At 50.1% G+C, this 12,119-nt stretch overlaps 1 protein-coding gene across 1 annotated transcript in view; it reads left to right on the top strand.

Moving 5' to 3' along the window:
* ITPR1 (inositol 1,4,5-trisphosphate receptor type 1) overlaps positions 1 to 12,119 on the top strand; it is a 157,217-nt gene that overhangs the window by 122,593 nt on the left and 22,505 nt on the right. Inside the window, exons 48-55 of the mRNA XM_064433143.1 lie at positions 1,026 to 1,121; positions 1,569 to 1,691; positions 2,666 to 2,770; positions 3,677 to 3,869; positions 6,405 to 6,527; positions 9,299 to 9,474; positions 10,131 to 10,295; positions 11,473 to 11,668. Of these exons, the coding sequence (XP_064289213.1) occupies positions 1,026 to 1,121; positions 1,569 to 1,691; positions 2,666 to 2,770; positions 3,677 to 3,869; positions 6,405 to 6,527; positions 9,299 to 9,474; positions 10,131 to 10,295; positions 11,473 to 11,668 (1,177 nt within the window). The remainder of the gene's footprint in view (positions 1 to 1,025; positions 1,122 to 1,568; positions 1,692 to 2,665; positions 2,771 to 3,676; positions 3,870 to 6,404; positions 6,528 to 9,298; positions 9,475 to 10,130; positions 10,296 to 11,472; positions 11,669 to 12,119) is intronic.

Genomic DNA, 12,119 nt, shown 5'->3' on the forward strand with positions numbered 1-12,119 from the left:
ATCCTAAAATCGCTTCCTGTAAAAAATCTAAAGCTGATGAAAACTCTTCTGTTGTTGCTGAGCTTTTACGTGGACAGTGCAAGTGAAATTTCTCATGTTGCAACTACTTTCCTAACACTTTATTGGTGTTGTTTAATAGGTTGACATGAAATCAACAATTCTTTATAGCCGTCCATAATAATGCTGAAATAATTAGCCCTGCTGCTGGTTTCAAAACACAAAAACACAGGAGCAGGTTCCCCTCTAGCAACAGCAGCCCCAGAGCACTCTTGCTTCAGCCTGTGCTTGTGAAATATTTCCTTTCTGACTTATTGCCCTGACTGACACTGCAGAGTCTCCTTGTTTTCCGTTGCCGACTCACACCATTATTATGGGTAATGTGGGTTTTTTATTATTGTAAATAAAAAATGCTTTTAGACTCGATTAGCATTATACTTCAAAATTAAATACTTTTATTGGGTTTTATTGTCAGGCATGATGGATTTTAATCTTAATTGTTCGTATTAAAGTAGTCTGGTGCCTTGTGGTAGTTTCCCATTTCCTCCCTGTGTTCCTTGGCGTGAGCAGACTGCAGAGTGATTTCAGTTAAAAGCAGCAAAGCACATCTGTGTCTTCAGCCCTGGCTGTCCCTTGATTTAATCAGCAGCATCTTCAGCAGAGCTGAGCTGCACCATTTGGGAGCTCAGAGCTTGTGGTGATGCTGCAGTATCCTTAAATCAAAACAAAACAACACGAGCATGAAACAGCAGTGTTTTTAGAAATTTAAACCTTGGCTGGGGTTAATTTGATGTCTTTCAGTGAGTAGGATTTGGGGAATAAACTGCTAAAAAGCCCTGTTAAGGTGTGTAATGAGAGGAGAGGGAGGGCTTGGTGAGGTGAGAGCCCTGGGCTGGCTGGCACACTGTGCCTGCTGCCTGTGGGACCCGTGCCCCTGAAGCCCTCCTGGCAGCACAGTGGGCACTCAGGCTGGGCACCCTCATTTTTTGGCTCCTGGCAGTGATTCCATTGCTCTTCCCTGCCCTCAGAACAATGCCTCCAAGCTGCTGCTGGCCATCATGGAGAGCAGGCACGACAGCGAGAACGCGGAGAGGATCCTCTACAACATGAGGCCCAAGGAGCTGGTGAGTGCCAGGCCCCTCCCCAGCTCCTGGCTCTTCATTTGCACAGGAGGCAGTGAAGTGACCATCCCTGTGGCCCCAGAGCTGTCCAGTGACCCTGGCAGGGTTTGGGGCTGGTTCATGTGTGAGCTGGTGAAGCACAAGCAGGAGATCCAAAGCACAGCCCAAGCACCACTGGCTCATCCCTGTGTTGGAGCCAGGCTCAGCATGTTAATGCAGGTGCACAGAAGGTGGCCTGGGACATGTTACCTTCAGGGAAACGTGAGGTTCAGTTTGAGGCAGCGAGCTGGGCTGAAGCTGAGTTCAGTTTACCCTGACCTATCCACTGAGCTCCCTTTGAATGTCCCTGCTCCATTCCCATCCACAGGAATGGGTGTGGAACGCACAGGAGTGCCAAGGTGTGCTGCCCTCCTTTTCCTGAGCCTCCTCTCCTTGCCTCTCCTTCTCCAGGTGGAGGTGATCAAGAAGGCCTATCTGCAGGGAGAAGTGGAGTTTGAGGATGGAGAGAACGGGGAAGATGTCGCGGCGTCTCCGAGGAACGTGGGACACAACATTTATATCTTGGCTCATCAGGTAGAGTCCCACCACGAGTCCCAGACTGGGAAAAGCCAGTCTGCTCTTCCCTGCAACTGTTTTCATTGCTCACCTCTGAGGTGGACTCACTGCATGTTCTCCTGTTTTCAGAGCAAATCCTAATTTTAATCAGAAACAAAAATAGTGTAATAAAAGAAAATTTTGGGAATTTTCTTTTGTCGTGGGAAGCAGGCAGGCTCTGGACTGAGTTCCTGAGGACACGTGGCTCAATTCTTGGCAGCACTGAGCAGCAGTGTATTATTTTTCAGCTGTATCAAAGGTTACTTTATACTCCCAAAGAAATTCTACTCACAGATCAATTAAAGTGTAATCAAAAATCTTGGTCCTTGCCACATTCTCTCTCTGCTGGAGCCAAGCAGAGCCATTGTATTGGTACAATGTGTGTTTGAAAGGTAAAAAACCCAAGGGGAGAAAACTGCATCTAAATCTACTTAATATATTGGTGCTACATCTCTCACTGCATTAGAGGCTTCTTGTTCCTCCAGCATCTCAGCAGACAGACCCTCACTGTGCTGCAGGATGAATTGGGAGCATCCAGCAGCATTTTTGGAGCAGTGCTGTGTACATCTGCTGCTCGGTTGATGCAGATTTTCTCTTTGTCCCTGCCTGGGTCTTTGGGTGATGAGCACACCTTTGGGTTGGGGTGGTGTAGAAGGACAGACCGAATGTGAATTTCTGTGTGATCAGAAACATTCCAGGCAAAGGGTGGGAGAGGATGGGGAAAAGAGGAGTACAACACTGGCATTAAAGAAATACATATTTGAATCATTCTGACTTGCTCCCAAAATAGAGCTGCAGGGTGTCTGGTTGGAACAGAACAAGCCTTCTGTCAACTTTGCCCTTTCCTAGCAGCTGACTGCGTACTATTTCTTTTTTTATGCCAAAAATCAGAAATTTAATATCACAGAGAGACATCTGGTGTCTCCCACTCCCTGTGCATTCCTTTATTTTAGTTGGCTCGTCACAACAAAGAGCTGCAGAACATGCTGAAGCCAGGGGGTCAGATCGAGGGGGACGAGGCGCTGGAGTTCTACGCCAAGCACACGGCGCAGATCGAGGTAGGGAAGCCCAGGGCTGAGCCCGGGGAGGGCAGCCCCAGGGCACTCATTACTCATGGTGCTGCCTGTGTGTGGACTGTTGTCTGTGATACAGAACATGCAGAGAGAGTTATTTATTTAATTCCCTGGCAGTGGCGGGGGGAGCTATTCCCGAGCTGTCATGTGTGGGCTCGGGGATGGAGCTGAGCAGAGCTCTCTTGGCAGCAGGAAGTGTGGCTTCACTTCTGTTACATTTTGGCCGGTGCTGTTGCTGAATCCAGAAAGTTTGTGATAGCTTTTTGCCACTCTTTCTGGATTCAACTGACAGTTTGGCCTCGTGTGCTATCTCAGAGCTTTATAAAAGTAAAATGTTCACAGATACGGAGATTGCCTGGAGGGGCTGTGGCTGCTCTGTCCCTGGAAGTGTCCCAGGCCAGCTTGGACAGGGCTTGGAGCAGCCTGGGACACTGCAAGGTGGCCTTGCCCATGGCAGGGGTGGCACTGGATGGGCTTTAAGGTCCTTCCAACCCAAACCAGTCCATGGTTCTGTGACTTCCCAGAACTCTGTAATAAGCAACACAGATATAACTGTTATTCCTTGCACTTGCCTATGACTCAAATTTGGCAACTTTCTTGAACTGGGTCACCACATTGCTCTGAACTCCATTCCAGCTTTGATGTGGGGTTCTCTGGGCCCCTTGGAAATCCCAGCTAAGACCAGTATTTCCAAGATAAGACCACAGCATAGAAATTGCAGTTCTGGAGCTAATTGTAGACCTGCTCTGAAAGGTAAATTAGATGGAACCTGTGTTAAGCTGCTGTCCCTTGGCAATGCGTTTGGTAGTTTGAAGGGGGGAGCGAAACAGGCAGAAAAGCAGGCAGTAAAGGCACTGAGGAGTGGGAAGGGCTGACGAGGCTGCCGTGCAGATTGTCAGGTCGGACCGCACCATGGAGCAGATCGTGTTCCCCGTGCCCAGCATCTGCGAGTTCCTCACCAAGGAGTCCAAGCTGCGCATCTACTACACCACGGAGCGGGACGAGCAGGGCAGCAAGATCAACGACTTCTTCCTCAAGTCTGAGGACCTCTTCAACGAGATGAACTGGCAGAAGAAGCTGCGAGGTGGGTCAGTGCTGCTCCACGTGAGCGCTGGGGTTTGGGGGTTTGGGGGTTTGGGGCTTTGGCTGGGCAGCAGGAGGTCCCCAGTGTGGCTGCAGGGACCCTCTGGAGGGGATCCAGGGCACAGTGGGAAGGAGCAGCACAGGTCATCCTCTTTGAGATTGCCCAGGAAGGAACAAATGTGTGGAGGAGTAGCTGAAAGGAGGAGGAGACAGCAGTGGGCTGTGCTGGATGCAGGGGGGGTAAGGCTGGGGAATGCAGCAAGGTTGGACTTGGTGACTGTAAAGGTCTTTTCCAGCTGTAAAGATACTGTGGACTTAGGGCATCTCTAGGGATGGAGATGTTTAAGAACAAGTTCAGGATGGATTTCTGAGTAATTGTAAAGTATAATTCATCCTTTTTTGGCAAGTAGACTGGCTGGCAGGTTGATAAGTCCCTTCCATGCCTGTGATGCTAAAATGTCTGAGCACAGGTGCTTTCAAGCACTGATCCTCTCTCTGAGGTTCCCACTGGCAGCTGGGAAATCCCTCAAAATTGTATTTTAATTCACACAGTGCCACCACGTTCCCCCAGTAACCCTTTTAGTTCATTTGCTTAATATTTTTTCTTGTTCAGCTGAAGGCTGAATGCTGCTGAGGCTCAGTGGGCAGTGCTGAGAACTGAGCAGCAGTGGCCCTGTGAAATGTGAGCTAGGGCAGCTCCTTCCTGCTGGGCTCAGCCCCAGCCATCTGACAGCACTGCTGCTCCCTGCCCTGCCCCAGCTCCACTGCAGCTTTGGTGCAAGAGCAGCACAGCTCTGGAACCCCCTCATGGGGCAGGTGTGGGACTGCTTCCAAAAATCTGGGAGCTCTGCAAGCAATCCAGGAGTGTGACATCCTAAACAAATTGCTGCTTCAACAGCATCCATATATTCTGCTGGATTCTGTTGTTTGAGTCACTTTGTCTTCGAGGCTGTCTCCAAGCAGGCTGTGAAGGCATCCATCATTAACAACAGACCACAAATTAGCCCAGATCCACCTGCAGAACTGGAGATTTCTTTTTTTTCCTTTAAAAAACTGGGATCATTTCTTCTGTCTCTAATACCCAGGTCTTGTCTGACCTCAGATTTTTTGCATTTGTAGAGTTGTTTCTCACATTTTCTTAGTTTGTGTTGGAGCTGTGACCTCTGGCAGTGCTGTGTGTGCTCATGTGCTGCCAGTTAGAGGCTATTCAACCCTCAGAAAGACTTCTAAAATAAAGATCCATGTACTTCTCCCTTCAGTTCACAGTGCTGGCCCAAGATCTGAGCACCAGAACTCTCTTAATTGTTAATTAAGAATGGAAATGAGCTGCCAAAGCCAGGCAGAAGCACTGCACAGGCAGAGTCAGTGTCCATCACCAAAGGAAGGTTTAAAGTTAAACCTGGACCTCTATAATCACCCTTATATAATTGCACAGAAATTAATTAAACCTGGTTGCACATTCTTCCAGTTAAAAGGAAATTGAGAACATTGAGATTGTGCAATTCTTTACCCCTTTGTTAGCTGGGGGTGTTAGAGGAGGGGTTTTTCTGGAGAGAGGTGGTGGCTACTGCAAGGCTCAGAACTGCTGCATGTAATAAATGAAATTATCATCCAGCCCCAGAGTCTGCATTTTCAGCTTGTTCCTACATTTTACTGAGAGCTTTTTCTTTGCTCTCTGATATCTAAACCAGCTGCCTCCTTCCACCAGGGCAAAACAGTCCTTTCCCTTTGAGAGCATTTCAGTGCATTTTTTTCACTAGTCTAGATTTCAGGAGGACACAGTTTGCTGTGCAGGAGCTAAAATCAGGGGGATTTTGCCTGGATGCAGCAGGAATTACCCAAGGCAGCTTTTGTTGGGTTCACGACCACTTCAGCAAAGGAATCTTTCTGCTTTCTGCCTCTTGGTTCTGGCTGCAGGGATTATTAAAATTAGGAGTCTTTTTGAGAAGTATTTCTGGGTGGCATTAAGGATTTGAATGTGCTGTTGGTTGTACATTGAGCTCTGTGCAGATGTGCAGAGTCCTTTGCCCCCGGGGCAGAGGGAAGGCCAGGGAGATTCACCCCTGGTTGTTCTGGGGCTGTTTTGGGCTGTTCTCAGCAGAAAATGAATTTGCAGGTGGCACTGTCTGGTGCAGGTGAGCTGCTGGCAGCAGCAGAGCACAGAGGGATGGGGCTGGAGCTCATTTTCCCCCTCCAAATAGTTCTTGGTGTGACTGAGTACAAAGTATATTATTAGGGGAGGCCTCAAGTGCTTGACCTCTGCAGTTTCTCAGCTTGTTCTCTCGCTGCTGCTAAACCATGTTGGGAACAGGGATCCTTTGCCTTAAAACACCATCTAGGAAACTTGAAGGGCCCTCAGGATGAAGGATAATTAAATAAACTTCAGAATAAGCCATGAATATTACTACTTTTGATGCTGTGCTTTTGGGCAAACTGAAAACAAACTTGTTTTGGTGGTGATTTTTTTTAATATATATAGAGACCTCTTATTTTTACTAAAGCCTCCATTAAAAAGAAACCATTTTCTCTCTTTCAGCTCAGCCTTTCCTGTACTGGTGTGCTAGGAACATGTCCTTCTGGAGCAGCATTTCCTTTAACCTGGCTGTCCTCATGAACCTGCTCGTGGCATTTTTCTACCCATTCAAGGGAATTCGAGGAGGTACTGATACTTAAAAGTATCCTAAAAGTAACCTAAAAAGAACAATTATAAGGTGTGATGAGCCAAATTCTGCTCTCCCCACTCGTGTCTGTGCACTGCTGTTTACATCAGTGAGGGCAGGAGAACAGAATTTGACTTTTTACATTGCCTTGTTTTAAATTGTGCTGTTCTCTTACTCTTTCTTGAGGCATTTTTAAGGAAAATGTAGAGCCATGCTTTTTCCCAGGGGAAAAAATTACCTGAGACAAACATCCACCTTTAATTGCTCCACTGTTCCACTTCAGTTTAAAGTCCTGTAATTAAGGATTGAGCTAAAAATAGGTGAAATGTTGAATGTGTTGTTTTCCTTGAGCTTGCAGTTTATTAGTGGCATTTTCCACACACTTTTCCTGGTGCTGCAGGAGGCCTGTGAGTGCTGGGGGTGGGTGACATTCTCCTGCCTTGGCAGGGGGACAGTGACCAGCAGGAATTCGTGGAGGATGAGGAAGAGGAGCCCATTCAGCACTGCCTGCCCCAGGGCTGTGGGGAGCAGGGTGCCACATCCCTGCCACCAGTTCTGGGCTGGCACCAAGGGATTGCTCAGGGACAGGTCCCTGGTGGCCTCAGAGCATTCCCAGGGGAGCAGGGTGCCACATCCCTGCCACCAGTCTGGGCTGGCACAGTGGGATTGCTCAGGGACAGGTCCCTGGTGGCCTCAGAGCCAGCCCAGTGAGCACTGAGCAGCCCCAGCCTCTCCCCAGGGCTGCACCCTGGCAGGGCAGGGCTGGGAAATCCACAGGGATGTTCTCAGCCCTGTCACATGCATCACTTGCAGAGTGATGGGGATGTCTAGGTAGGAGCTTTTTGCCTTTTTCCTGAAAAAGCCTGTCAGAGGCATGTTTTAGACTGAATTCCAGAGTTCCTGAGAGGGGGAAGAGAGCAGTTTTACCTTCTGGGGCTGCAGCTGCTGCTCCTCAGTGTCACACCCAGAGTGGGGACAGCCCAGATCCTGGCTGGAAGGTTCCAACAAGCCCAAAGAGCAGTTAATTTCTGTCTCTAGCTGCAAAGATCCCAAGTTAAAAGCTCTGAATTTATGGCTGCCAGGAAAGCTGCTGGTTAAATAAGTTCCCTGAGATTACAAACTGCAAGACTGTGGGGGGATCATTTGGTGTTTTGAAGATGCCCTACCCTACATATTTTAAATTCTTTGTTTATCAGGTAACATTTTGATAAAACCTCTTCCTCTCCTAGTTGGAATCCAAAAAGTAAAATAAATAAATACATGTATATCTTATATTTAGCTTTAAAAAAAAAAAGACTCTTCCAAACAGACTGTTTGGGGGAAGTTGTCAGTGTCTTGAATTGCTCAGACACGGTGAACTGAGCAGCTGATGAGCATCTGACAGTAGCAGAAGCTGTAAAACTTCTGACTTGAGGAGCAGAAACAAAACTGGATGCCTGGAATGGGGTACTGGAATGGTGAGAATTCCAGAGACAGGCAGAGCTCCCTGCTGGTTGTGTGTTCCCCTGGTTGTGCAGGGGGTCCCCAGCACGGTTTGGGGCCAGGGTGGGTGCAGCAGTGAGGAGTGAGCACCCTTAGCTCGGTGTGCCAGGGCAAGGACACTGCTCCCAGCTCTGTCCCTGGGAGGAGAGGGCAGCCTGCTCTGCCCTGAGGGGCACAGCTGGCTGTGCCAGGTCCTGGCACTGCCCTGCCTCCTGGGATCCTGGGCTGGGCCCAGCTGGGTGTTCAGGGAGCACCCAGGGCCTCACTCACTCCACGTGTTTCTTCAGGGCTGCTGGGAGCTGCTGCAGCTCCTGAAAGCAAATGAATTCCCAATAAATCTTATTTAGATTGTAGATAAGTCGTTCCTAACTAAGCTGCTGCACATTTCCTCTGTCCCTGCCCGTGCTGCTGCTTGTTCCCACCCAGTGACTCCGTTCCCAGCTCTGCACCTTGTGCTGTGTGACAGCTCCAGGAGCCCAGACTCCCCCCAGGCAGCCAAAACAGCTGTTCAACTTTACACTTATTAACTTTTAATTTCCATCCATCCTCTGCTGTCTTTATTAATCTGCAGTGATTTGGAACAAGATTAAATGGCTGCTCGTGGTAGTCAGATGAGAGCAATATTGCCTGAATTTGGGAGCAGGGGGAAAAAGCCCTGGCTGAGGATCTTGCCAGCCAGACACAAGTTCTGTGAGAATGTGCTTGCAGAAGGGCTGCAGAGTGCTGTGAAATTTGGGGGATCTTGCTTTTTTGTCTGTTGGGATACCAGTTGCTTGAAGGCAAAGATTTTTTAAGTCAGCCTTGAGGAAGAGGTGTCTGACATTCTGCATAAACCTGGGGTAAATGCTGTTTTGGGCTGGATCTTTTTTATGGCTCTTTCAGGGAAGTGTATTTTTAGCTGCACAGGCTGGGTGTTGTGTAAGCAGCCAGTCTCAGGGGACAGTCTAAATCGACCCAGAAATAGCAAGAGATGCCAAAAATGGGTGTGAGGGTCTGACCAAAAGCACATCGGGGGAGTGTCAGGGAGTGTCCTCACCTGCCCAGCTCTGCAAAAGGGGCTGCAAAGGGCCCTCAGCACTCAGGTGTGAACACCACAATGAGGATCCTGTAGCACTTATAAGGGTTTAGTAACGAGTTTGTAATTAAAGCCTGCTGCAGGCTCAGCTTTGCTGCTGTGCCACCGGAGGTGGCTGAAGGGGGTGGGTGATGCCCCAGCAAGGGCAGGCCACGTGGCAGTGCCCTGGTGGCTTTGCTGGTGCAGGAATGGGTGTGTTTTGCCTCTGGCCAGGCACGCTGGAGCCCCACCTGTCTGGCTTGCTGTGGACAGCCATGCTGATCTCCCTGGCCATCGTCATCGCGCTGCCCAAGCCCCACGGCATCCGCGCCCTGATCGCCTCCACCATCCTGCGCCTCATCTTCTCCGTGGGGCTGCAGCCCACCCTCTTCCTGCTGGGAGCCTTCAATGTAAGAACACTGGGCGTTGCTGACCTCCTCCTGCCCCTGATGTCGGGGTTCCTTACCTGCTGCTGAAGACAGGGAGCAGAAATAGCCTGGGATGCTGCAGGGAGGAGTGATTCCCTCCTCGAGCTGCTCCTCACATGAGTGCTCTGAGTTTTGCATGTAATCCTGGTTCCCCAGGAGCTCCTGGTTCAGAGCTCCTGGTTCAGAGTTCTGCAGACAGAGCTCTGAGGTTTTGCTCAGTGTAGGAACAGCTCCAGCCTCAGACAGGCACGGGGAGGAGTCTGTGACCTAAAGCACGAGGTTATTCACCCAAAGTGCCTCAGTGTTTGTGGGGATGTGTGAGGCTCACTAAATGCACTGTGAGTCTGATGGGGAGAGCTGGAGAGGGGCTCAGCCTGGAGAAAAGGGGCTCAGGGGGGACCTTGTGGCTCTGCACAGCTCCTGCCAGGAGGGGACAGCCAGGGGGTCAGGCTGTGCTCCAGGGAACAGGGACAGGAGGAGAGGGAACAGCTCAGGTTGGACTCAGCAGGAATTTCCCCATGGAAAGGTGGTCAGGCCTTGGCAGGGATTGCCCAGCAAAGTGCCAACTTGCCTCCAGCTTGAAAAACCAGCCTGTTTTCCATGACATTGTAACTAATTTATGGTCGATCTTTCCTTAGGTGTGTAATAAAATCATTTTCCTGATGAGTTTTGTGGGTAACTGCGGGACCTTCACGCGAGGATACAAGGCCATGATCATGGACGTGGAGTTCCTCTATCACCTGCTCTACCTGCTGATCTGTGCCCTGGGGCTCTTCGTGCACGAGTTCTTTTACAGCCTCTTGGTGGGTGTTTGCTTGGCCCTCTGAACATCTCCTGCTCTGTTTGTGAAGTCCCATCGTGGGCATATCCAGGAAAATTTCTGTTTTTCTGCTGGGAAACTGCTGAACAGACACTGGGAAGAGCCACAGACTGGAGGTTTTCTTTAGGAGAAGTTACTGAGGGAGACAGCAGGACTCCTGCCACATCCCCTCTGCTGATTCTTGCACAGACAGATAGGGATGGACGTGGGGGGATGGATTTAAACCAAAAGAGGAGAGGTTTAGATGAGATATGAGGAAGAAATCCTTCCCTGTAGGGTGGGCAGGCCCTGGCACAGCTGCCCAGAGCAGCCCCTGGATCCCTGGCAGTGCCCAAGGCCAGGCTGGACAGGGCTGGGAGCAGCCTGGGACAGTGGGAGGGGTCCCTGCCCATGGGGTAGGATGAGATGGGCTGAGATGCTTTGCTGTGTTGTTATCAATAACTGCAGCACAGTGTCTGTGCTTTTTGAGCAGCTGGATGACTTTGGTGTGTCTCCATGGCTGTATCAAGGCCCCAGCCCTCATGGGATGGACACAGATCCTGGCACACGTGTTCCCTCTGTCTGGGGTGGGATTCACCTTGCACAGCACAGTGCTTCTGGAATAACACTGAAGGAGGGGACCTGGTGGTGGTGGAGATGATGTGTCACAGCTGAAGCAAAGCTGAAATCCCATTCAGAACAGGCTATTTTTGTGGCTTTGGTTGGTGTCTGCCACATCCTCTGGGAGCTGAGCTGGTGATTTGCTGTGTTCATGGAGGTCCAATTTAACAAATGCCTGTCCTGTGATCCACCAGGATCACAGCCACAGCTGCCTGGACTCGCTGAGGGTTGTCCCATACCCAGTGAAAAATGAAGGAAACATCAGCAGAGAAATCTAAACACAGATTTTGGAGGGAAATATCACTTATTTAATGAAATGCTCAATAAATTAAGATTTAAAGAAAACAGCAAATTGCAGTGAGCTGTTTGGAGGCCGTGAGGGGGTAGATAACTCCATGAAACCAGGCAGCAGTCTGTGCTGGCAGCGTGGCGTGTCTAGCAGCGAGGCAGGAACACTGCTGCTGCAGGGGAGGGCACGGCTGCCTCAGCTCCTGCTGCTCCCCAGGGCACGGGGGCAGCAGAGGGGCTGCTGCTGCATTGCTGCTGTTGGCTGTCCCCAGCTCTTTGACCTGGTGTACCGGGAGGAGACGCTGCTCAACGTCATCAAGAGCGTCACCCGCAACGGGCGCTCCATCATCCTGACGGCCGTGCTGGCCCTCATCCTGGTCTACCTGTTCTCCATCGTGGGCTACCTCTTCTTCAAGGATGACTTCATCCTGGAAGTGGACAAGCTCCCCAACGAGACCCTGCTGCCAGGTCGGTACCTGCAGCTTGCTCCCCTGGGTTGTGTTGGAGACAAAATGGGTTTTTGTTCCTCAGGGCACGGGCAGGACAAGGGAAAGGGCTTCAGCTGTGCCAGGTGGGACAGCAGCAGGAATTTCTCCATGGAAAGGGTGGTCAGGCATTGGAAGGGGCTGCCCATGGTGGTTTGGCTTGCCCATCCCTGGAGGTGTCAAGGATGTGGCACTGAGTGCTCTACGTTGGTGACGAGGTGGGGCATCAGCCACTAAATGAAGAATCTTGGAGGTCTTTTCCAGCCTCAGTGAATCTGGGATTCTGTGAAATAAAAAAGCTTTTTGTGGTTAAATTTAAAGCCATGGAATGTGTAAATCAGGAAGTAACTGTGCCCTTCTAAACTCTAGGATAAGATACTGCTCTCAATGCCTTGTCACTGCACTCTGAGTGTGACGGGGAACCCCAACACCTG

This window comes from Passer domesticus, chromosome 9 (genome assembly GCF_036417665.1).
Source record: "Passer domesticus isolate bPasDom1 chromosome 9, bPasDom1.hap1, whole genome shotgun sequence".
Taxonomy (NCBI): Eukaryota; Metazoa; Chordata; class Aves; order Passeriformes; family Passeridae; genus Passer; species Passer domesticus.